A 27,844-nucleotide genomic window follows, 5' to 3' on the forward strand; every position below is an offset into this window, starting at 1 on the left:
GTCAAAAGCGTTTGTGCTTACTTTTGTTTTTAAATACTCTTCAAAACTGTGATAAAACTGAGGAAATGGAGCAAGGTATGGTTCCAACGGGGAGCATATAGGATCAAATGTGTCCGCGCTAATAACCACTAGGGATCATAGATGCGAAAGTAAAACATTGGACTTTAAAGTTGTTGCAGCTTTTTTGACAGATATCCCATTGAAAATTATGTCAAAAAGCTGCAACTAACTTTAAAGTCGACTTTATTTTGACTATGACTACGGGCCATTGAGTTCATTAAAAATCTTCATTGGGTCTGCATTATTGCTTTCGAACAACTTGTTTACTTTTTGCACCTGAAAATTAGGCAAATAGTAAAATCGGCTAAAAACGGCTAACTTTTTTTTACAAACCGGCTAACAAATCGGCTGCCGGCTAGATCGAATTTTCTCCGGCTAGTTGCTATCATAACCGGCTAAATCTAGCCGGAAAACGGCTAAAATGGCAACGCTGCTCATGCGTGTGAGCCACTCTAAATAATGCTGAGCGCTCTCTGAGCACATGTGTGTTTCACATGCGAAGAGCGCCAGCTGAATCGTTTGAATGTTCTAGTATGCCGACCATTATGTCGATCACTGCGTTAGGTAGAGAAAGAAAAGTGTGTGCTATGACCAGCGTTGCCAGGTTGACGTTTTTAACGTCATTTGGACGTTTTTTGTATCCTGTTGACGTTTGGACATTTTTTGTGTAAAAAATGACGTTTTTTAACTTCCGAGAAATCTGTTACTAAATCTTGTAAGTGGAACTGATTTTGAATTATTTTCTTAATAAATCTTTACAAGCTTTGTGTTTTGCAGCAGCTGCTTCAAAAGATATTTATTCTTTGGATGCAGATGACTTAAATATGATGCATACCAAGCGTACGCGCATTTTTTTGGATTCTTGGACTAAGGATCCCGTGTTCAAAGGCTGGTTGTATAAACACTTGAGGTTACGAGGCTATTGTAATGTTTGCAATTGCACATTAAAAGCCAAATCAGGAAGAGCTGATCTCTTGCAACACGCACGCTCGCAAAAGCATCAAAAAAGCCGGAGCAGCATAAAAAGTCAGAAAAAGTTAGCCGACTTTTTTAAGACTTCATTGAAAATGTAATGAGCGCAAAAAAGGCTGAAATATTGCTATACTTCTTCTTAGCAGAAGGATTTAGGAAGAATTTAGCATTTTCGATAACCGACCCCCTTACCAAATGTCTACAAGAAAAATTTTGTTTTTAAATCAACCCGATTGTTTAGCTTCTTTAAACTTGCACATTATTGATTGAATTTAATGAACTATCCAACTGCATACTCGAAAAAATTCTAAATCGAAATAAAAAGTTGAAAATCTAGCTGAAGCTTTGCAGATTGTTATAATTTTTGCGCAAAGTTTGAAATGTGGATTTATATTTTGTTTGTTATATAATGAGCTTGGCTCAAATGGAAAAATAATAAACATTAAATAAACAAAACAGAATAAGCGAAACTCGATCAAAATAGTGATGACTTAATCAGCTGATAACAAGTGTATGTATAAAATGATTTTTATATTAACGATCTCAAACTAGTTTACAATGAATTTTAAATGTGCTCTGTCAAAATGACATTTTACCTTACGTACATTTGTACCTTTGTATATAATACAAGTTTAATAAGAATAATTTTTTCTACATTCATTTGAATAAGACGTTTTTGGGTAGGAAATGACGTTTTTTCACACCAAGAGGGGCGTTTTCTCATGCCGAAGACCTGGCAACACTGGCTATGACATGTCCAGGCTTGTTTGTCTCAGTTTCAGTTTTGCCATCGCCGCGAGTTGTTTCGGTGTGCGCATAGTTATTTAAAATTATAAAGTTTGATGCCAACCGGGGTTCCTCGAGTGGATATATAATTCATGATAATTATAATTTGAAAGTATCTATTTAGCCAAGGAAAAAGCAAAGCAGTATACTTAAACCAGCACTTCTAGCTAGGGTTACCAGATTCTGAAACAGAGAAAGGAGTACATTTCTATTTTCGATAGAAAAAAGCAGTACAGAACTTAAAAAAGGAGTAGAATTTTTGTTTTAATTTTTTTGTGCAATTTATTGTTATAAATTACCATTATTTAGGTACAAACAAACACGCATATCATAGAAATCTTTTTCAAAGCAACAATAAATGTTAAAAATAAATAACTAAATTCTAAAAAAGAATTCCAGGCTATTCCTGAATGTATGGCAATTTTATTATTTTATAACTTATCTTATTTTTATACCCCAGCGCCCTGCACCTACCTGCCTACGACCATGCTTACACCTTTTCACTATCACACTTAACTTTACTTACTAAGTAGTGTTCGCCACAATATGAATGGCAAAGTACAGGGCGTAAAATAATAACTGTCGCAAAGGTTTTTCGAAAAATAAAAGAGTCCTTTAAAGATTTTGCGAAAAAAAGTATTATTTGCTAACTTTATAAATAGTTAACTTTAATTTTATTAATTAGTTTTAAAACTTTAATCCTTATTTCCATTTGCCAGCTTTGGGAGATAAGTACATGCTTTTTTTCAGGTGTATTTTTTCTTAGATTTTGTATAAAAACAAAAAGAAAATGTATAGGTATAGGGTTGGTCGAATGAATGGCCTCCTAGTCACCAGTTCCGAGTCTTTTGGATTGCTGAGTATGAGGCCCTATGTTGGACAAAAGACGGAGTATAAAGGAGCCAAATGAAGGAAGTTAGCCTATGGTTACAGAAGATATCGTCACTACAAACGAATAAAGGCGCGCTAGTGTTTTGACGGCGAAAAAAAATTTTTCGAAAAAATATGGTTATGAAAAACTTCGGCGAAGTATGTTAAGAGTCTTTGACGCTGAAGTTTTTTTATGCGTCTTTTTTCGCCGTCATTTTTTGAGCTTGCGCCTTTATTCGTGTCTAGTGACGATATGTAATAAAGTAACCGACGAAGACTTGCGTGCCGCTTGAGCTTTTCTCTCAAAGTGTTTACCGCTGGTAAACGCAAATGAAGGTTAAAATTTAAAAACTTATTAATAAAATTTAAGTAAAATCTGTGGATAATTAACAATTAACTACTTTTTTCGCAAAATCTATAAAGTTCCCTTTTATTTTTCAATAAAATCTGTGCAACAGTTTTTATTTTACGCCCTGTATATGATAAAATATTAATAGCTGGAAAAATGAGTACAAAAGAAGTACAAAACTAAGAAAGAAGTACATTTCCAGATATTTTTTTTGGGAGTACAAGGGAGTACATTACAATAAAAAGGAGTACGTTTACTCCCAAAAGCAGTACGTCTGGCAACCCTACTTCCAGCAGATATTGAACTGGGGTTTCGCACGACTATTCCTGTTTCATCGTTTCTTTTTAGGAAATTCTTACCACCATATACATATGTATTATTTACACTAGTAACTATTTATGTAAATGTATGTATTTTTTATGCTTGATAAAGAAAAAAAACACATTGTTAAAAAGTCTATGTTCTCTTTGACGTACGTCAAAGGTCAAGTAGAAGTTGGAACTTGTATGGCTGCCATTGATAGCTCGGATATAAAGTTTAAGAAAGACATTTTTATCAAAGTTGATAAATATGACATTTGACCAGTTTTGTTACACAAATACTCCCACGCCCACAATTTGTCATTTTATTTGTCAGATATACGCTTAATAAGTGCACTTGCACAACATTCGCATTCGCAAAAGCTACGCATTGATTATTGCGAATGCGAATGTTGAAATTAATGCAGAAGCTTCGCGGTTGCGAATGCGAATGCGAATATTCGCAACAACCCTGGTACAAATTGATAAATCTGTTACCGAGATATACATTTGTGGTCAAAAGTGCGCAGCGCCACGCGCATTATCCAAAAAAACATTATGATTTCATTTAATGCTAAGAGGTTATTCCAAGAATCGATTTAAAGTGAATTAGCTTCAGTAGTTATTGATTAATCGCAGTTTTCGCGTTTCTGTAAATTACCCTTATATGGGAAGTGGGCGTGGTTATCGCCCGATTTCAAGAATTTTTGGCAGTTATGTTAGATATAGCCTAAGCAAGGCTCATACGGTACGGTTTGGTACGGATTAGTGAAGCGGATACTGAGATACAACATTTCATCATAAGTGGGCGAGGGGCCACACCCATTTTCTAAAATTTAATAATAATCCTATTTTGTTCCAAAATTTTACTTTACATACTAATTTTTAACAATTTGGATACAACATTTACTGAAATATCGTAGACTTATCTAAATTGACACTTATCTAAATATATAATAATCTTTAATCATCACTTATATAACACCAATGTAAAGGAAAACAAATATTTATTCCGAAATATATAACATAGTTGGGCTCGCCTTACATTCCCGCAGATTTCTAGCAACAGGACCGAAAGGCCCGAGAGAACATGACTTTTGCTAATATCTCGAAAACTATTTATTTGTTAAATTAAATGGATTCATTTTCTAGTTCCGCGGCCTCAAATTCATCTAATAGGTGTAATTTTAGTGTTAAAATAGATCTAAAGTAGTGTTACTATATACTAGTTGCGTTTTTAAATTTTTCCTTAATACATTTTCTAAGTTAAGAAATACCACTTATCTGCCATTCTGCGGGAAGTCTTTTCACACTATATTAATAACGCTATAGAATATTAACGCGATCTCTTCCGGGGATACAACAAATTCCTTAATATTCACAAAAATTAACAAAAACATACTCGTTGAAACCCGCTATTTTCGTTACATTTAAATTGAACTTTTGCTTAATAAAATGATTAAAAAAATGTATTCTTAAATGCATAATTACCTCCTGTATGCGGATCCATCACTACTTTTTAAGAATATAATGCAGAAATCAAAATATTAACTCAAAACCCGTCACGATCTTTCTAGAGAGCGAAAATTTATTTATAAGCAGCGTTAGATTATTCTGTTTCCGGTCAACGGTGAACGTTCGCTGTGCAAGTTAAAAAAGCGAGGGGGACTGGGAAATGTTATTTGACTAATTTTTTAAGTTTTTTCCAAAATTTGGTTAAATTGGTTTTTGGCCGCCTAAATCGTTGAAATACCCCTATGTGCGATTTGAGTTGTTGTTTTCAAGCTGAAAGAATAAAAGAAAACACGGAACTTAATCATAATAAGTTTTATGAGAAAAAATAATAATTACACTTATCTAAGAAAAAGTGGAAGAAGGACTAGCGATGCAAGCAGTTTTTTCAACAGACCATTGACAAATAATATTCGATCGTTACATAATTCATACCTAATTAAAGGTTATCTGGAAATACCTGTTGAAGGATCTTACTCTTTGACTTTAAATTACAAAAGAAGAGGGACACAGGGGAACCGTTTTAACATAGCATCTCCACAGGCAAAAAATGTTGGCTACAATTTGTCATTTTGTTTGTACGTTTTATTAGTGCACTTGCACAATATTCGCATTCGCGAAAGCTCCGCATTGATTATTGCGAATGCGAATGTTAAAATTAATGCGGAAGCTCCGCGGTTGCGAATGCGAATGCGAATATTCGCAACCACCCTGGTCAAGAGACTACAAAAAAAAATACAATTTTCATATCTGAATACTAATAAACTTTAGTTCCAAAAAAAAATTACTGGGTGAGCTCGAGCTAAGAAATACTACCGCAAAATTGCAGCCTCGTTGCTTTCTTGATGATATCTTGCTGATGCTCAGCTGAAAATCTTCTGAAATGCTCCAAAAATTGTGCAGTAAAAATTTGTATGTTGCTTTTGATTTGCCAATGTTGAGCAACTGATTTAAAATTTTGTTCCTCGAACGCTTGGTGTAGGCAGAGTCGCGGAAAATTTTCGCGGTGAACATGATGATCTTTCAATAAAAAAAAGTAACACTACCGCATTATTTGCAGCTCGAATACACCGTTTGAAGATGTGAAATCGGAAACTAGATTAAAAAAGTCTTAATATATTGCGAATATATCGGTTTAGCTCCTCAGTGTACATATCTTAGAAAAAATCGTCACTTTCGTTCCTAATTTTTTTGTAATGTACATAGAAAAAAATCAAATAAGTTATTGTGTGTCCTTATTTATTTTTTACACATTATATAAAATACTTTCTTTTTAAACGTCCGCATGCCTACATACATATGTAATTATACAATTGATTTTGCAGACTATTTGAAGTGTGCCAAGTTCTTGAACGCGAGGATCAACTGATGGTGCTTTTAGTTTTTGAACACTTGGAGCAGGATCTTTCGGATTTAATCGACAGACTACCAAAATCCGGAATGCCGCCAATAACGATTCAGGTAAATCATGATTTTAAATTATATTAGCATATATAACAAGTTGCTGCTAGGCTATTAACTTAATAACACGGTGCTACAAAAAAAGTTATAAAATACACCCGAAACAAAACCTAGTGTAGGTTGTAGCTATGGTCGAGTACTACATGGAAATAGGTTCCGTACACTGACCCAAAAGCGCAATGTTTTTTTTTCAGCCAAGTTTGATTTTTTAATGGTAAATACACTGATTGTAAGAAATGTGATTCAAGTTGAACATTGGATAGTGCACTTCGTCGCCTAGGTAAAATATTGTCGTATGTTAATTTTAGCAGGTTTTGGGAAATCGCGATTGATCCCATGGACCAACATCACTACTTAAGGGTTATCAAAAACAGAGAATCTATGTATATGCTTATTTGCACAACGAAAAACAAACGCCTAAACTACACAAAATCATTGCGCAACCCGAGACTGGTACAAATCAATATTGTGGAAATTACTACACAATAAAATTGCGCAAACCTTATTTTGGAGAAACTTTGCTCAAGTAAATATGTGCAAGAAAAATGAATGTGCGTTGTATATTTTGATAGCTCCAACCTTAAAACATAAAAAAGAGTATTAAAAAATTTATTTTTTCTATGCTCCTATCCATATTTTACAGAACGATCTGGACACCAAAGTCAAAACTAGACTAAAAGCTGCGCAGTTGTTTCCATACGCAACACAAATTATTTTACAATAATACAAGCATGAGCAAAAATCAAAATGATTTAGATTTAGAAAATTTTAAGACTTTAAATAACAAGAAAAAAATTATTATATAGTTAATATTATTCATAGTTTTCAAAAATTAATTTCTACCAGCCAAAAGTAACAGAATTCTTAAAATATAGAACAAAAAAGTATCAAAAATGATACAATTGTATCAAAACGGCAACGCTGGTCGTAACCAAGAACAAAAAAATAGCCGAAAAGTTTTTGAGTACCAAATCTCTCCCAGGCATTTGCCCGATTACATCCACCTACCAAGTGAATCTCAACTGTGTTAAAGGTACAATATTTGCACCTTTCCTTATCAATGTAAGCGATGAAGAAATCGTTGAAGGTTTGCAAACCTACGGTGTGACTTCAGTTTACGAATTAAAAAAAATAATAATAATAAACATTTTAACTCCAATTGGCGCACTCCTTTTCACATTCGATAGCTTCTGTGGCTGAGTGGACACTCCGTAGGACCTTGGCCTGATCGCTGGACTGGGCATCTTCTCAATTATAAAAAAGTGTTTTCAAAAAGCGGTCACCCTTCGGCAGGCTATGGCAAACCTTCGAGTGTATTTCCGCCATGAGAAAGCTTCTCAAAAGTTCATTAAATCCATTTGCAGTTCGGAGGCGGGATAAAGCTGTTTGTCCCTTCATTTCTGAATATCTTAACGCTACACTGAGGGGAAAAAGTATTAAAATCAATCAGAAATGTAATCGATCACACAGGGGAATTAAATTAATTTCATTTTTAACCGACTTCAAAAAAGAAGGAGGTTATCAACTCGTCGGAATATATTTTATTTTTATTTTATGTATGTAACGGCACCAAACCAACCAAAAAACACACCTACCAAAAACCGTACCAAAAAAATGCACCAAATGGTAAAAAATTCACCAATTTTTATTACATCGGGAAATTGGGTGGAGTTTATCAAAAAAATATGCTAATTCAGTTCTTATAACGATTTTTTTTATATTGCATCCAAAGTGCATTACAATTGTATATTATTAACATTATATTATTTAAAGTTTTAAATTGCAATTTGTTTTCTTAATTTCGTTTTTATTAATGCTAAATCAGTAAAAAATGGGCTCAGCTGCTGCAGAACTGTGAGGCAGACTAAAAATGTTATGAACTAAATCACACAATTCTCCAAAAGCCGTTTCACCTAATCCATTTTTAATCAAACTTACTTAATCTCAAAAACGTTCCATATTGTTACAGTTTTTGAAGTTACCTTCACTCAGCCTCAGTTTGCGAAATTGAAATTCAATTATGTCTGCATCATTTACCAATGCAGATTTCGAAAAACTGCCGCTGCCACTAGGGTTGCCAGCATTTTCTTAGAAATATATTGTACTTTTTCAAAAAAAAACTGAAAAAATATAGTACACGTCAAATATATGTATATAGTATTTTTTTTATACCCGAGCGCACTTGCTCACAAGGGTATTATAACTTTGTTCACATAACGGTTGTTTGTAACAGGCAAAAAGAATCGAGATAGATATAGACAAATGTATACATAAATGATCAGAATGAAAAGAAAAATCGATTAAGCGGTGACTGTCTGTCCGTCCGTCCGTCTGTGCACACGATAACTCGAGTAAAAATTGAGATATCTTAACGAAACTTCGTACGTGAACTTCTTTTGGGCGTAGGACGGATGGTATTGAAAATGGGCGAAATCGGACAATAACCACGCCTACCTCCCATATAACGGTAATTTTCAGAAATACGAAAACTGCGATATTTTAGTAACTACTGAAGATTATTCACTCAAAATTGATATTTACAATAATTTTTAGACGAAAAATAAGAACATTATAAATTTTTGAAAAATGGGCGCAGCCACGCCCACTTATGGTTACATGTGTATATCTTGGCAACTTCTCCACCGATTTCTTCCAGACTTGGCACAGTTGTTGGTCCTGGTACAGCATACCAAATGGCTGAAAATTTTTAAAATCGGACAATAACCACGCCCACATCCCATATAACGGTAATTTCGAGAAATACAAAATCTTCGATAAATCAGTAAATATTAAAGCTAATTTATTCAAAATTGGTGGTTGCAACAATTATTTACCAAGAAATATGTTTATGATAAAATTTTGGAAAATGGGCGTGGCACCGCCCACTTGTGATCACATATACATATGTATCTCGCTAACCGTTCTAGCAATTTGTACCAAACTCGGTAAGGTTATTGTGCTTGCCACATAAAAGCAAAACTTTAAAAATTATTGAAATCGGACTAAAATTACGGCCGCTTTTCATATAACGGTAAATTTCAAAAATGCTTGAAACTGCAATATTTCGAAATTTAAGGACGCTAATTTACTCAACATTGATACACCCCCGCTTACCATCTAGCGGTAGGTTTCGGAAAGGTGAAAATCATATATTTAATACTTGCGTCGGGTATTTAATGTTCGGCTCCGCCCGAACTTGACTTTCTTACTTGTTTTAAAGTAAAAATGATTTTTTAGTGTACATCTGTTTTCTTGCTTATGCATTTCGTCTATAAAAAATATATTTCTGTGTAAGTATTATATGCTTTATCGCTATCAATATTTAAATTAATATAAATCAAAAGTTAATTTTTTATTAGTGAGATATTCGCTTTATTTCTCTCATCTCACCATTTCCAAATCTTAATAGAAAAACTCTTTCTGTGAATGCCGAAGTTGCAGGAATAGAGAGCATAGCGAAATAATTTTAAGTAAATTTGGTAAATCTTTCTAAGTATTTTAAAAAATGTTGCCATTTTTGATCTGTAGACCCTTTGTTTTATAATTGAAGAAATATAGTATTTTTGCATACTATATTTTTTTCCAACAGTATATAGTACGCAGACCCAAAAAATAGTATATATTATAGTACGGTTGGCAACCCTGGCTGCCACTGCGTTATTGTATTTTGGGCTTTAGTTCTTTCAAATCACTGCTTCGCGATAATCCAATGAGGGTATTTCCTAAAAATTTTAAAATGTACTTAGTGGCACTGTGTTACTATAATAGCACAGCCTAGTAATCATAGTCCACTTATGTACAGTGGTCGAAAAAATTACAGCTGCACCAAATTTTGAATGCTTTTTATTGTTTTTTAATTTTTGTCGTTGTTTAATTTTGGTCAGCTTTTTATAAAAATATAGTTCATTCTTTAGAAACAGCCGTGTATGTACATAAATATAAGTTTAAAGGTAGCGTCACACGATTAGGCATTTGGCCAAAATTTCGTATGAATGCATAAATATTTTTCTTTATCCTATCACGATAAATAATGTGTTCAAATTTTTCAACTTTTTTTTTTACAAAAAAAATTATCGTCCCTATTTGTTCCAATAGCCCAATATAAAAATGTAAATGTAAAACTTTGTGCAATATCAAAAGAAAAAAAATTAAAAAATAGAACTAATTAATTTCCTAGAAAGATTCTGAGTGTGCAGTTTTGTAGCACATTGAATTCTAGTAGAATAAAGTCCAAGTTTCAAATGACTTGGAACCTGGGATTTACACGGGTTTTGCTAAAGAATGAACTATATTTTTATAAAAATAAAAAAAAAATAACTAAAATTAAATAACTAAAAAAAATAATATGTTAAAACGTGGCTAAAAGTGGTTCGGCTATAATTTTTTGACCACTGTATGTATTTTTTTTTATATAATTAATCAGACGTGCACATTGTACATAGAGGTATGTATGTATGTACATAACAAAATTAAAAAAATAAATGCCTTTTTGGCTTTTTTCATGGTTCATTTTGCCCTTTTTCAAGTTTTTAGTGCCTCAAAATCCTGACCCTGATCATCATATATAAAATGGAATATTTAAAACACATTTTGTTTTAGAGAAGTTCAGTTTTATTATGCTTCGCAAATTCCTTTCTTAATTTTTTTACATAATTAATTCGATACCTAAAATTTAGTACTTTCGAAATCATCTTTAGTTCTTAAACTACAAGAGTGTGCTGGAATTTGTAGTTTATTTATTGTTTTATTCAAATTCATTCTTTCCACATTTGCAGTGGCGACTGGAATCCAAAGAACAGCTGAAAACAATTGTTTCATACGAGGAAACGCGCTTTCTTCTTTTGTCTTAAAAGTTGACTTACAAGAAAAACGAAACGAAATTTTACGTTTTTCGTTCAAGTCGGAAATTTCGAAAAACTGTAATGTGTACTAAGAGGTAATTTAAACAACTGTAATCTTGTCTAAAAAACTGTTAAAACTATGAATCTGGCAGCATTGATGGCGAAGTGATTAGCTCCGTAATTAAGGCGCGGAGTTTCATAATTGGAAATAATAAGCATTTGTACCGCATTTCCTCTTACTCTTCATATGCCTAAATGTATGCAACCATTTGCAGTAGCAAGTAAACACAGGGTGCTTCTAATGAAATTAAACATTTTCTGCCGCAATACACAATTTGGAAATTTGGAAACAACCGTACCATATGTGCAATGGCGCATCGCGTAGTTCCTTCCTTTTCCGCTGCAGCGTTTGTGCATTTTTAGGCGCAGTGCTACAAAAAGGAAACGCATGCACCAGGATGCAAGTTCGCAGGGTGCACTTGATGATTTTTTGTTTGGTGATGCATTTTCGAACGTTCTTTTTTGCAGTTCGCAAACATTTTTTATTATGCATTTCCGAACGTTTTTTTGCAGTTTGCTTCGAAATTTTCTGTGGGACTATGCGTTACAGCTTCGAAAATTTTACCCCTACCGAAAGCAAAGATGTATACACATCAAAAGTCTTTCGTTTTTAATAAACACCACGCATTTACTTGTATATAGTAGGAAAAATATGACTATATTTTTATCCACAAGTGGTATTTCGACACAATTTGTCGTAATGCTGTATTTTGACAAAATTGTATCAAAAATTTCGATGTAGTACCAGTGTACTTTTGGGATCCAAAATGTACCAAAAAAGTACAATTGTACCATCGATTTCATCACTGCGCTCAACGCACGTATTTTTACGCTCTTTAAATCAGTCGTTGTTCTAACACCAACCAAGCAACATTGGCGGCGGCTATGCTGGTAATTTTCTTATGCTACAGTAGACATACTTGGATATACATTTGAATAAAATGATTGAGAAAAATATATTTTATGAATACAAATGCGTTTGGTGATATGCAGTACCTTTTGTGCAACATATCTATTAATCCTTAATTAGGCGCATAAATAAAATCACACAATTAGTCGCATGGGGTCCCCAATCACCTCAATAAAAGTGTTGAAAAAAGAGTTTTCAAAATAAAAAAAAGAAATGTGTATTATCAAAAATATTAAAATACTCTCTTATCGTTAACTTAAAAAAACAAAAACATATTTTCGACTTCAAGCTTTAAAAAAAAAATTAAAAATTTACCTCCCCCAAAAAATGTTACGTTAGTGGGGTCAGCACTCAAGCGAGTAGCGACACATACATATATACGCGACGAAGTTCTAGCCGTTACTAAATAAATAAAACGAAATGTGTATTGTTATAAATATTAAAGCTCTTTATTATAGTCAGTGTTGCCAGAACTTTTTGGACGAACCGGCTAAATTGGCAAATAAAACCGGTTAAAAACGGCTAACATGTTTCAACTAAATTTCACATGTTTTATTTAAATAAATCACGAGTAAAAATACTATTTCTTGGAGAGAAGTTACAAATTCGAGCCGGAAAAAAATTTGCCAGCAAGAATTTGCAATCACGAAAAACATATGATTGTGGCACATGGTTGGATTTTTTGTCGAGGATAATTTGAATAAACAAGTTCGCTAAATTTAAAAATTTACAAGCTGGAGCGATTTTAAAACGAAAAATGTAAGTTAATACTTGTTTACTTAATTAATTTATTTAATTCCAATGATTTGAAAGGTACTCGGCAAAAAAAACTGTATTCATAATCGGAATGCAATCTCAACCAGAGTCGATATAGGAGACCCGACAAAGAAATTGAAACGTATGTTGAAGAAAGTCGGACTGACAAGCTATATACACGTAGATCCTGTTTTTTGCCCCTCTGAAAGAATTTTAAAAAATCTATACAAATTTCTTTTGTTTGAAATGCAACCGTGGACACGAGCTGGCAGAAAAACTTGCAAATTTGCGTTCGTACAGAAAATTGCAAGTTTCTCTACATGAGAGAGAATTTGGGAGCATTTTTTCTTACTATCTGATATTTTGAGTGATAATTCTCGCTGGATTTTCGACGAACAAACCTATTGTCTTCCCTACAAGGCGTTTTCAGACTGACCGATTCTCAATACACTCAAATAGAAACCAATACAATAAAAAACGCTGTAAAAATTTCCCTTCAATTTTAAGGCAGTAAAACAACGACCTTAAGTTAACTTCAACCGAGGCCATATGTTGACAAGGGATGCAAAATCACAGTTACACAAAAGAACTGGTCAGATTTTTCAGAAATCCCTTCAATTCTGATGTAAAATATGATGCCAAAAGACTGCAGATCTCCCATTTAGGTGACCGGTCACATGACCGGCAGATGTCTCGTAGGATTCCCAGAGATTTTTGCTTTACATAGAAATTTGTGCTCTTTTATTTTCATTTTGACTCACTTCAGTGTTGGTTCCTTTAGTTCAAGTTGGCATTCGGTTTTTGGAATTTAAATAAGTTCTCAGCAAAAAAGTTTGTTTAAAAAAATACATATGTGTACATAGTGCTTGAAAATATCAACTTTTCCCTTACTTTAAACCTTTGGGAGTGGGCAAAAATTACGTTTTGTAATTTAGGCAGAATTGAATATGCGCTATCTGGGAAGAAAATATCTACATTTAATATTTATTCTGTTTGTTGGCACTATATCCAAACACAAACACATCAATTTCTTATTTTCTAAGTTTGCGAATAAAACTTCACACTTAAAATTAAGACATTTATAACAAACATTTTATGAAGAAAATCCCTTATTCGTTTAAAATAAAAATAAGCGAAATCGGCCCAATTTTATACAACCATGCCTTACATGAAAATTTTCTCTACGATAAGGCTAGTACCATTTCTAACAGATTTTGGGTCACTTAGTCAAAAATGGAAACAAATATACATATTTGAAATTTAAGAAAACAAGGCAAATAGCAAAATCGGCTAGAAACGGCTAATTTTTTTCTGCAAAACGGCTAACAAATCGGCTGCCGGCTAAATCGAAATTTCTCGGGCTGTTTGCTACCGCAACCGGCTAAATCTAGCCGGAAAATGGCTAAAATGGCAACACTGATTATAGTTAACTTTAAGAAAGAAAAGCATGACTTTGACTTCAAACTTAGATACAAAAATAAAAACTTACCTCCGCCAAAAAATGTTACGTAAGTGGTCGCAAGGGGTCAGGACTTAAAAGAGTAGCGTGTGTACACGCCGATGTTCTGGCAGTGAATTATTAACGTATCCCGCGGGGAGTTAGGAAGCTAGAAAGAGCGCGAGCACGCTCCAAGCACTCCAATACATATTTTTCAACTTGAAATGGCCTTGACCCCATGCGCCTATAATTTCAGTAGACATTATAATATTTTTCATAGAGATTTTGCAAATATTCGAGGTGTGCAGAGAGATAATTTGTTTACTGAATAGAAAAAACATTTTGTTCTAAAGTTTAAGGAATGGATTTCCCAACTAGAAGAAGAAAATAGGTAAACATTAGTAAGGCCCAAACTTCATTAAAAAGGACGTCTGAAAACTTAATTTCTTTTAATATTGTTTAAAAAGGAAGACCCTTTTCAGATAGCTTCTATATCAAAGAAATTTTTAAACAAGTTTTGCAGGAACTCAATTGCATGCATGATGATGTTGTTATTGAAAATTAGGAAATTAGTTCGTAGCACAGATGAAATTGTTACATTTATTGAATCTTTAATTTCATTAATTCATGTAAATTTATTGAGCCAAATTTCCTTAATCAGTGTAAGCAAAATAAGCAATTCCAAGCAAATTCTTAAACTTTTCGGCCCTGCATATAATATATAAATTACAATTTTATACATATATATATCATAGTGAAGAACAACAGTACTAATTTTTCATTGTTGACACATTTGGTCTTTAAATTTTACTCTGCAGTACGATTACTCTGTGCTCACCAACACACTCGCAAAGTCAATTTTGCCGACCTCTGCTTTAAAGAATACTTAGTTCACGTCTAGTTCGTTCATCTCAATGAACTAGCTCTTCTGATTCTTAGTTTGTTCATCTTATTGGCGGATCCAGCGGGGGGTTTTGGGGGTTAAACTACGTGTCAGTCAGTGGCGGACCCACGGGGTGTGTTTTAATGTGGCGCATATGTATGCATAATATGGTGTCTATGTATTAAAACACCCCCCGTGTGTCCGCCATTGACTGACACGTAGTTTAACCCCCAAAACCCCCCGCTGGATCCGCCACTGGTTTAAACCCACCAAAACAAAATCATAAACTGTCGTCAGATGCCATTAAATTATTATCAACTGTTGTAAATGCGGATGCGGAATTGCCGTCAGAAAATATAGATATGAAATAATTTTTTACATAATTTAAATCTTTTAAACACAAAAAAATTAAGAATCGCGTATAAAAACTGATGTCCAAACTACAGTGGCGGCTTGTGGCAGGACCGACCATTTCGACCACTCTCGTAACTATTTTCCTAATCCATCATAATAAGTAAAGAAAAAAAATCAATCCGTGAATATCTACGTCTTTCGTCAGTTTTTAGATGGCGTGACAATGAAAAAACATACTCTAGATTACAATGTCCATGAGCGGATACTCGAAAACTGTTATTTTTTCTAAAGATAATACCACGATTTTAACAACGACGAAAACTCTAATTTACGAAAAGTTTAGAGCGAATTGCTAGCAACAGTCACTTCGATCTCCTGTAAAACTAAATGCCTTAAGAGAATCGACTTGTTGTCTCATAACGATACGCAATAGAGCCCTCCTAACAATATAAGATGGTTATGCATACGAATGCATAAATTTTTTTTCTCCTACGCGTTTCAGCGCACTTCACGCCTTCATCAGGGAGTCTGATTTATTGTAAAAAAACAAAACATAATACACACAATTAGACATAGTTACATAAATAATAATAATAGATTGGCGCTTACACTTATGTTAGTGTTTGGCCGAGCCTCTCCTCCGACTTGTGGCGTGCGCCTTGATGTTGTCACACAAATCGGAGGGACCTACAGTTTTACGCCGACTCCGAACGGCGATTGCATTTTTATGAGAAGCTGTTTTTCATGGCAGAAATACACTCGGAGGTTTGCCATTGCCTGCCGAGGGACGACCGCTGTTAAGAAAAAACCTTTTTCTATATTTTTTGCGATGTTGCTTTGACCAGGGCTTGAACCCAGGTGTTGATGAGTGAGAGCGCGCACTGCTTACCACTACACCACAGCGGCCGAAAAATATACATATAGATACATATACACATCTTTTTTATCACAATAGCACTTACATATTATATTAGTATAACTATTTACATAACAATAAACGCAAAACATTGCACTGCACACTTTCATTTGTCGTCACTGTCTTCGCCCATCTGATTTATTATTTTGTATTGCCATCCGGTACGCACAATTTATATTGGCAACGTCCTCTTTAAAGTTCATCGCGTCCCTTATCCTCTCCTGTATTCGCAGACTCTCCAAAGTTGTACGTCCAAAATTATGGTGTTCTCAAAATCTGCTTTATGTTCGCTATTCGTCAAGTGCTGTGCAAGTGCTGCTGTTGTCTTCTTATTTTTTGCGTCTGCTTGGTGTTCACTAATTCTGACTCCAAGGGCTCGTTTACTCGTGCCTATATATACTTTGTTGCAGTTTTTGTTGACTTTACCTGTGCATGGGATTTGATAGACCACATTATGCTGTTGTTGTTTGTTTATTTCGTCTTTTGTTTTGGTGAATATTTTATATAGCGTGCTATGTGGCTTATGTGCATATGTTATGTTCTTGTTTTGAATATTTCTGTGCAGTGTTTTGCTGTCGGTTAGGCCTTGTATGTATGTGACTCCTGTAAATCTTCTGTTTGAAAACTTATTGTTTGTTTGCGCTGATTTTAGTTTTCTAATTGTTGTTGCCATTAGTATCCCAATAGTTTTATTTGTGTACCCGTTCTTGTGCAGTCTATTTATTATTTTCTGCAAGTTACTTTTTCTGAACTCCTGGTCACTTAAGGAGTAGATTTTGTTGATCAGGTTTGTTGCCGTATTCTTCTTTTGTGCCCATAGATGGTTCGAGGGTAATTTATCATTCTCGAAGATGCTATAGATTTCGACTACCAATTTGTTACTATTTTATTATTTGAGTGGTGAATTTCGAAATCTAAGAAGGCTAATTGGTTTCCCTCTTCTAACTCGGTGATGAATTGGATTTTATTGTGTTGGGAATTTAACACATTTAAAATATCTTTTACGTCATTTCTTTTTACGATCGCGAATATATCGAGCCCTAACCACCAAAATAACGTAAGCGACATTTTTTTCAAAATTTTATTTTTAATGCAGAAATATTCCTCGCGCATCTAGATGTATTTCGGCATCGGAAAGAAAATTTTGAAAAAATGGCGCTTACGTTATTTTGGCGCTTAGGGTTCGATATCATCTACATACTTATTGATGTATTTGATACATATGTCCTTAGATTTCAATTCAGCGATGCTGTCGTCAAGTGTTTTATCCAGAACAATGTCAGCTACAGTGGGCGATAACGGGTTTCCCATCGGCATTCCGTGTATTTGTTGGTAATATATCATAAAAAAATAGTTATTGTCGCATAGACAGAATTCTAACATCGTTAAGAACTGCTTTCTTGTGAGAGTGGTAAGAGTTTGTCCAATGACCTTTGAAAGGCTGTAACAGGGCACATTGGATGAAGCAGAAATAGGTCTCAAGGGTGTATTTTCCTTGTGTACTTTCGGAAGTCCATATAGTCTAGGTGCTGATAATTGTCCATGTTTTTCTGTTTGTATACGTCATTTACTATCGCGTTGTTTCTTTTCAGCACTTTTTATGTTGGGTCCATTTGTATCGTTTTGTATGTATATATGTCGTTCAATAGATCTTTCATTTTCATCATCACCGTTTTATTTCCCTTATCCGCATTTGTAATTACTATAGAGTCCGTATGTTGTTTTATAAACCGTTTTGTGTCTTCAAATATTCTAAGTATACATTTTTCTTTTTTATTGTTTTTAAATTTATTTTTGAATGCGTTAATGCTGGTGGCTATATCGTCACTAGACACGAATAAAGGCGCGAGCTCAAAAGTTTACCGTGAAAAAAGGCGCATAACAAAACTTCAGCGAAGAAAGACTCTTAACATAGTTGACGGCAAAGAAAGACGCGTTTAAATATTTGGCGTCGAAGAAGGAGGCGTATACTTTTTTTCGCGGTCAACTATGTTTGCGGTTGTAATAGTATGTACATTCCGTAAAGAGTTTTTGGCGCGCCTTCATTCGTCTCTAGTGACGATATTGAATCTTGCAGTATCTTTTTCTCTGCTTCCTCTAAAGTCTGAATTCCCGGCTCTAATTCCGCAATCAGGTGAACCGGCGAGAAATTGTTCCGTGTCATAGGCAGCGCAAACTTTTTCCCTAAGGAAAGAAGCCATCGAGATTCTCTTGGAATTGGGATGCTGGTTCTATTTATAAACCAATCTTCATTGATTATAAACCCGTATGTTGTAAAATTATTTTTTTAGATGGCTTTGTAATTTTTCATTGAGACTGTTTTCGGTGTGACGTGCTATATTTGTTTTAAATTGTTTCAGTTTTTCTGTTACTAGCATGAAATGAGACTCCTCCTATGTAGATTTGTTTTGATGTGTTCTATACTTTTTCGGACTAATTTTATTTGCATGTTAGCTTTTTTTATTTCCAAATTTACGATTTTCAGTATAAACTGTTCTTCAATTTTTTCTAACTCTTTTTTCGTAATGTCCAATTGGAACCCATGTTTTATTCTCCATAATTTATCCGTTAAGTGTGGTGGTGTTATTCCAAAATTCTTGCATTTTAGTAGAAATTTTAGTCTTTGTTCTTGTTTAGCTAATTTTTTATAGTTTTTGTTGTACAGTTTTATGGTGTAGCAAGTAACCTCGTCATATTTAAATCTAATGTGTTCGAAAAAGTGTTTCGTGTTGTGTAATTTATGCTTTGTTTCCTGGTTGTATCGGTAGTTGCTCTCCAAATAAATTAAGTTGATTGTGTTTTGAGGCCAGTGTTAAAATTTCCTATTGGGTCATTGGTAGAGCTTTCTCTTCCTCCTACGCGTTTCGGCGTACTTCACGCCTTCATCAATAGGAAATTTTAACACTGGCCTCAAAAAACAATCATCTTACAATTGTATTAGTAGGTATTTATTAAGAATTGTCTGTTTCCGAATGACTTCACTTGGCGATATTTACAAATAAATCGACTCCAGCGCCACCTTGCAGTTCTTTTTTTGCAATAGTACTGACCCTATTATTATCAACAGGGACCCACTCAAACACATAAAAAAAAAAGTTATCAAAATCGTTTAGGAGGAGTTCACTCACAAACAAACGTATCGAAGAATTATTTATGAATTTACAGATAGGTAAAAGTTTCAGTATGTCTGGAAGGCGCCTCGCCCCTTTTCAAGTTTCAGGACTCTACCACAAATACTTCCAGAGATGCGCGGTATGAAAAATTCGATTTGGATGGGAGATGCCACACTCCCTTGATATATCGAAATTATTATCAGCCTATAAACATCCTTGGAAAGTCTGCAGTGGGTGTCCAAAATTTCAAAAAATCGGTATAAGCGTGCGAGAGTTCACCTTTTGTAAAAAGAAGGCACTTCTCTTTATATAATTAGTAAAGATATTAATTCGAAATTTCAAGCAAATCGGAGCTGAGCTACAGAACAACAAAAATATATTGGTCCCAGGTCCACCTTCCGGAAATCCATAAGAACCACGTATCCTCACGCAAAGTTGATCGAGGACCACTATCATGTAGTCATGTAAAATTAGCAGAACAACTCACTAAATAAAATTATAGTTTAAAAAAAACCAAAACCCCGCTATTATAATTTCCATTCGTACTGCCATCAGGTATGTAACTTGAGAATAGAAATCGCTGAATCTTTTAGGCGCATCAATATTACATAGTTACATCCCGAGCTAATAAAAGGGAGGTAAAAAAAGAGGACTGCCACGCACAAAACAGTACGGATGGTCGCCGTACGTATGAGTAACATTCTTTCCTGCTCCGAACATTCACAACTTTTTTTATCCTTGGATTTTCTTCGTTAGTAGCTTGATTTTTTCGTTAGTAGGTTGATTTTTTGTTAAACAGACTATAGTAAAAACAAAAAAAAATTACTAAACATCTGTTTTTTTTCTCTGTTGAAGTTAGCATTTTTTATTACCAATGCAAATTAAAATGAAAATATCTTTGGAAAATTACCTGATATAAAAAAACTGGATACAGGTCCGGAATCTGCGTCTCAAAATTAAGCTCACGTGTTTCGGCGTTTTTTGTGTAATTTCAAAATTTTAGAAATTTTTCAGTGTTATTGAATCATTCGTGCATCTTCCTTTATTAATTTAAAAAAGTTGCTTTTGAAATTAAAATTAACTTAGCTGTTTTTTCTTTCTTCTAGCGTTTGTCACGGGAGCTCTTAACTGGAGTAGATTTTCTACACTCTCATCGAATCATTCACCGAGACTTAAAGCCACAAAATTTACTGATATCGTCGCAAGGTCACTTAAAAATTGCAGATTTTGGCTTGGCGAAAACGTACGATTTCGAAATGAAATTAACTTCCGTAGTGGTGACACTTTGGTACCGTGCTCCCGAAGTTTTGTTGGCACAATCTTATAATAGTTCAGTTGATATTTGGAGTGTTGCTTGTATTATAGCAGAAATGTTTGCGCGCAAAGCCCTTTTTCCGGGCACGTCAGAAGCCAATCAACTAGATCGAGTTTTTGAGTAAGTAATGAAGAGAGCCTTAACAAATATGATACCGTGTCATATGTATGTATGTATGCACATATGTATACAGGGTTTCCTAGACCACCCGTCACCCCATATAAAATGTGGAGAAATGTTTTTTAATGGAAAACGCAAAAATATGTCATAACAAATTGGAAATGCTCTACCTTGTTGTGAAGGGAAGTTCCTTTTTTAAATTAGACATTAATGTTTTTATTACTGGATCGGATTCTGAGGATAAAAATAAGAAGCTTTAGTTTGAAACCTTTTTCTCGGATATGCCTTTTTCAACGACTAAATGACCTTCGCACTTAAACTCGTCCTGGACTTCTAAAATGGAAAACGAAAAAATATGAATCAACAAGTCGGGAATGCTTTATCTCTTGGTCGTATTACCGACTTCCGATTTTGGTTGGACTGATTTATTCGGGCTCTGCCAACAAAAATGCATACATATCTTTTGTTGGAAACTTTTTTCTGGAATGGACTTCCTATTAAAATAATAGGGCTATTCGCGATTCGGTGCATAAGAGCTGACAAATTTATGCAATTGCAGAAATATGCCATGGATTGTGAGCGACCTTTATTAAACTGTCATGGTAAAGCTTTTGCAAAACACTTTTTGTGCATCAGCTTTGGTTTTGTTTATGAATGCAATGCATAGCATATTTATGCTATGGATTTTCGGTATTGCAAATTTGCCAAGCCATGACAAATGCAAATGCGTGTATTTTGTTTGTGTATTGCAAATAATTTGCAATACAAATTTGCAATGCAATGATGCTAGGCCATTTGCACCGGATCGCGAATAGCCCTAATGTACTTTCGGTCTGTGTAACCTACTTGCGGTCGAAACCGGAAGTCGGTAATACGACTAAAAGATAGAGAATCCCCGACTTAGTAGTCTTCGTTTTCCAATAAAAATATTTTCACTCGTTTAAGCAAGCTAGGAAGAATTGAAGTTTGAAAGTCATGTAGAGGTTGGAAAAGGCACTTCCGAGAAAAAAGTTTCAAACGACAGTTACGCGTTTTTATATACAGAATCCGAATCTTTAGTCAAAGCATGTATGTATTTCTAATTAAAAAAAAAGGACTTCTGGTCAGTTTAATCCACTTCCGGTCAAAACCGGAAGTCGGTTATACCACCAGAAGATAGAGCAACCCCGATTTGGTATATTTTCCTCCATTTAACAGGGGGCGGAACAAATGCAGAATACCTACAATTCTCAAATAAGAAATAAAAAATTAAGATGAACATAACGGTATATTTTTCGAGGGAAACAAAACCTACAAGAATTATTAAAGGTCAAAGTTCAAATTAGGCATTTTTTAAATCAATATTTTGCGAAAACGTTTTCATGGATTTTGGAACTTTTGATGTCATTCGATAGAGAATTCTCTTTAATTTGATATACATATGTTATATATACCTTAAACAGTTTTCATAAAAAATCCAATCAATTTAAAACATATATTAAAAAAATTTGTATCACCCTATTCGTTATATGCAAAAGTTCTTGAATTAAACAGAAAATTTATCAAGCTTTCATTTGTTATAAAGTACGCCATCAATAGTCCTTACTTTACAAAGTATTTAAAAAAGACAACCCTAGTCCGTCCAACACCGGCTACGCACGATCCAGAAAATAAAGGTCGCGCCATTCGCGGACCGCTAACCCTCTCATCGCCGATTTGACAGCATCCACCCAATCGCTGACGTCATAAAATGCTTTTGTTTACATTCACTGTTGCCAACTTGATGCTTTTCGCACCAAATTTAGTGGGTATTCAAAACGCGAAAATTTTTGAGTTTGGTGCTTGGTGCGTTTTTGGTGCTTTTGTTTTTAGTTTGAAGTCACCAAATTATAAAATCTTAAAAAAACGGAAGCAAAATTTATAGCACTCATAAGTGTGGTAAGCAACTTCACAAAAATTTAAATAAAATCATGGCACAGTAAAAATCATAAGCGACAACAAAAAATGTGGCAGCACCTTCAATCATGCCAGAAGAAATCGACCGTCGTGCAAGAAATATTGACTTTTATTAATTTGAATCGGCATCCTTATAATAAAATTATGTATGCATATAAGGTCCATAAAATACACCAATAAATATTTGGTGCTTTTTCAAATTCAAAACTTGGCAATACTGCCTTTTGGTCGATGCTTCCTCTTTTTCTTGTCGAGTTCGTCTTGCGCTCTCATTCTGAAATTCTTGTTAAGTAGTAATTTTGGCAAAGGTTCTTCGCAAAAAGCTCCTAAAAAGATGCCTAATAAATTAAATCTCCGATCTAGCCTCGGTTATTTGGAAGAAGTCATTTTCATTTTCATTTTCACATGTATAATTGTAAAGCGCACATAAATCAATGGGTGGATAAAGTTTCATAATTATTTAATAAATATTAGACGAAAATAACAATTATATTTAAATATATATAAATATATAAAATATTTGACGAAAATAGCAATTATATTTTAGGTTTCATACATCTTCAATTTTACACGCAAAAAGGAAAAATTTAAGTGAATCTGGTGATGACGTTGTTGCTGTGTATCTGGTGATGAACTTTTGTCAAACTTGTTTTCATTTTTTTATGCCAAAACCGAAACCGGAACGAAACCGAAACTGAAACAACTTTTGAAGAGCGAAACCTAACCCGAAAACGTAACACGATGCAAAACCGAAACCGACCCCGGAACGTTATTTTGAATCGGTTTCATTCCTTGATATTAAACCTCCCTAAGTAAAATTCTCCTTTCTGTGTAGCCGGAAAAAAGGGGCCGAAGTATTTTTGCGCAGAGCTTCTCTCTGCTTAGGCGGCCATCGGTCGCACTTATGGATTATAACCCTTACTAAGTAGAATTCTCCTTTCTGTGTTGCGGGAAAAAAGGAGGCCGAAGTATTTTAGCACAGAAAGTCTTTCTGCGTAGGCGGCCTTCGGCCGCGCTTATGGAGTATACGCTTGGTTGGTTGGTTTTAGTGGATTACACTCTGAAATATTCTGCCGGAATGGTTTGCCGAGTATCTTTAGCCTCATCCTTGCTAGGGCTGGACACTCGCACAGCAAGTGTTCGACTGTCTCTTTTATGCCCGGGTCCTCGCAGCTGCGACAGAACTTATTGAAGGGCAGTACTATCCTTTTGGCATGTACGCCTGTCCACACTGCTTTGGAGCTTTGGTTTTGAGTGGGTCGTAGGACACCCAGAACTGCCGGGAAACTCTTTAAGATGCTGTGCAGTTCATCCTCTGCCACTCTGCCATTTATCCACTAGCTGAGATCTAACAGAGTTAGAAGAAAGTGCCTGAATAGCCGCTTGGCTATTCGAGAGGATGTTCACTTGCGTTCTCGCGTGTACATTCTCTTTGATGTACCTTACTGTCTCCTTAATAGCAAACGCTTCGGCCTGGAAAACGCTTGCATAGTCTGCTAGGCGGAAGGATAATTTTAGGTTATATTGCTCAATGAAAACCCCAGCACCAACTCCGGATTCCATCTTTGACCCATCCGTAAAGACATTTAAGCCCTGCAAGAACCCGAAATTTTCCGCATTCCAGTCACTGTAGCTTGGGAATTTCGCTCGGGATTTATGGTGAACCCAGGTCTTCGACAGGATATAGTCAGTGGGCAGCGAACCGAACCCGAATAGTTTTTCCTTCCAGAGCCCCAGGGCACGCAGTCTGATGGCGCTGTTAGCAGCTGAATTTGAAAGGTATCTATGCGTAATAAGTCAAGAAGGACGTACAAAACGTCCTTCGGACAGGATCTCATTGCACCTGTTACGCTAGCGGCTGCTGAACTGTGAATTCCCCCTAGCTTTTTAACTGCGCAATCCTTAGTAAGGGCTGGCCACCAGACCAGCGCCCCGTAAGAGATTATGGGTCGGACTAAAGCCGTGTACATTCAGTGCACAATTCTTGGTTTCAAACCCCATCTGTTGCCCAACTTTCTCTTGGCTGCATAAAGAGCACCCGTGGCCTTCCTAGCAAGTTCCTCAATGTTTGGTTACCAGTTAAGTTTGTGATCCAGAATAACTCCAAGGCATTTCACCTTGTTTGACAGATCCAGTTCCATTCCTCGGAACGTTGGTCTATTAAAATTAGGTAATTTTGTTTTATTTGTGAAAAGCATAAAGTCAGTTTTCTCAGGGTTTACGCTAACAGAACATGACCGAAGGAAACTGACCAGATACCAGTACCGCTGCATCGTCGGCGTAAGCCACCGCTTTGATTCTCTGAGTACCAGTAGTTTGTTTAAGACCATGAGCCATAGTAACGGTGATAGCACTCCTCCCTGTGGGGTGCCACTCACTGCATATACGGCCCTGCTTTGGTACCCCGATTCGTCATGTATTACTCTACTCCTTAGTAGAAGAGACACTATCCAAGCCCGGACACACTGATCAATCCTTGTTTCCATAAGTGCCTCATGGATGCAATCTACACTCACATTATTAAAGGCCCCTCGATGTCTATAGCACGCCATTGTAAATTGTTTATAGTAGAGCGAACTCTCAATTATATGTACCACTTCATGTAAGGCAGTCTCCGTTGACTTCCCTTTCAAGTACGCTTGTTGAGAGCATGATAAATTGGACGTCTTGTCCCTAACATACAAATCCAACAGCCTCTCAAACGTCTTGAGCACAAATGATATTAGGCTTATTGGTCGGAAATCTTCAGCATTGGCATGACACCGCTTGCCCGCTTTAGGAATAAAAATTACTTTAATCTTCCTCCACCTTAATGGAACGTGGTTCAGGACTAGACACCCTCTAAAAATTGTTTCTAGGACTGGAATGACCATCTCAGAAGCTTTCTAAAGCATATCTGGTAGTATTCCGTCTATACCCGGTTAATTATAGGGTGATAAGCTGAAGACAGCAAATTTTATCTTTTCCCTCTCCAGTAGCTCCTCCAAGAGATCCTCGAAGAGGGTTGGTATGTGGTCTGGGGCATCGGTTTCCACTACATCGATTTTGCACCCTGGAAAATGTGTATTCAAAGGATATCCAGCGACTCTCCAGCCGATTCGGTCCATGAACCATCTGACCTTTTTATGTATATTGGCTGTGAGTGCCCTTTGGCAAGGATTTTGCTTAATCTCGCAGATTTCTTGGTATCCACGATGGATTCGCAAAATGCCCTCCAGTAAGCTCATTGGCGTCCCGTATCGCTTTTTGGTATTTCTTTAGGTTCTCTCTGTATAGGTCCCATACCTTATTCCTGTAGCATTCGTTGAAGGATTATCTTTCCTTTGCTTCCTTAGCCAAGGTGTGCGCGCTTTCTTGCCATACCTCAGAGGACAAGCCTTCTTAAGGGCTTTTCCGAAGGCCTTATTCAGGCTGTCCGCTTTGGCGTCCAGCTCGCCCAATTTTCTCCTTTTCAGCAGCTTTCACATGAGTTGGATCATAGAGTTTCCCAGCCATTTTAAGGAAACTTTTTAATGGATCCGTGTCCAAATTTTTGTAATTACGGCCAAACATGAATTTGGCCAAATAAACGTTAAAAAATTTTTGTTTTTTTTCGTTGATACGGAGGCATACAGCATTTGACCACGATGAAGGTTGAAGGTCATTTCGTGCTTTAAACCTTCGGTAACGTGCAGAATAGACTTGTAAACATGGAAATGGCAGAGGTTACATTGCCGTCTTAAGAGCGTGTCAGACGTGGCAATGCAGTATATTTCAAAAGACTGTGAAATTGAGAAATTTCAGAAAGCAGTTTCATGAGCAGTGACACCTTGCATATAAAGTGTTTCTCGAAAGAAAGTTTTTTATTTCCGAAAGGCGAATTGCTGGGAAAACTTCTGAAATCGCCTTTTGACTGTCTACACGGTGAATGAATTTCTAGCAATATTTCTCGATACTAAAATGCAACCGTGAGGCGCTAAAATAAACAACTTTATAAAAGCAAGATAAAGAAAAATAAGTGGATTTAGAAAAACATATAAATGGGTCGATACTATCGATAGTATCGATAGTCATCCTTAAGACTATCGTAAAACATCGATGGACTGGACTATCGATAGTTTGACAGCTCTATATTCCTGATTTTGCTACAAATCGTCCTACAAATCCTATTTTTGAACTTTCGAAATTCGTAAAGTGGCATACCTAAAAACGAACGACCAAGAAATTTATAGCTTTTTTGCGTAATCTTGTAAGAAAACAATTCTGTTTCGGAGCGAGAAAAACTCAGTGCGTGTTGTCCCTACGCGCGGAAGAAGTGAAACTTAATAGAGGAAATGCCAGAAAGAAAGAAATGTACGATATACATACAAATGTGCATATTTTCTAATATACAAAAAATATATTTATTTAGAATTTTTTTTAACGACCCTTAATTTTTTATTTCTTATAACCAACTGCAAAGTTTGATTATTATTTGTGCCTTTTGTGCCTGAGAAACCATCCATATCTACAATATTAACTAGTAGATTGCGGTAACTAAAGTAAGACATGAAATGCTTTATTTCAATATTATTATTTCTGGAAAAAACCGCATCAATGGTAGCTGCTCCTTTGGTTGTTGGATCATTTCTACCATTAACCATTTCCAGTGAAAATTTGTCTTTAAAAAATTTTGTCAGTTCATCAGATTTGGCCAGCGAAAAGTTGACGTTGAAATCTCATGCGAAAGTTACAAGTCGATCATAACAGTCTACTTATCATCATCTTAATCTTTATCATTCATCTTCTTTTCATAGTCATCTTCATCGTCATCGTCACCTTCATCATCATCTTCATCCTCATCTTCATCATCATCGTCACCTTCATCATCATCTTCATCTTCATCTTCATCTTCATCTTCATCTTCATCTTCATC

At 35.3% G+C, this 27,844-nt stretch overlaps 1 protein-coding gene across 2 annotated transcripts in view; it reads left to right on the forward strand.

Moving 5' to 3' along the window:
- The window catches only part of LOC118742356 (cyclin-dependent kinase 6), a 124,736-nt gene that overhangs the window by 77,787 nt on the left and 19,105 nt on the right, over positions 1-27,844 (forward strand). For both annotated transcript variants that reach the window (XM_036474366.1, XM_036474367.1), the window contains exons 4-5: positions 6,174-6,309; positions 20,687-21,015. In XM_036474366.1, the coding sequence (XP_036330259.1) occupies positions 6,174-6,309; positions 20,687-21,015 (465 nt within the window). The remainder of the gene's footprint in view (positions 1-6,173; positions 6,310-20,686; positions 21,016-27,844) is intronic.

Source organism: Rhagoletis pomonella, unplaced genomic scaffold (assembly GCF_013731165.1).
Source record: "Rhagoletis pomonella isolate Grant_MI unplaced genomic scaffold, Rhpom_1.0 Rhpom_scaffold_00007, whole genome shotgun sequence".
Classification (NCBI taxonomy): domain Eukaryota; kingdom Metazoa; phylum Arthropoda; class Insecta; order Diptera; family Tephritidae; genus Rhagoletis; species Rhagoletis pomonella.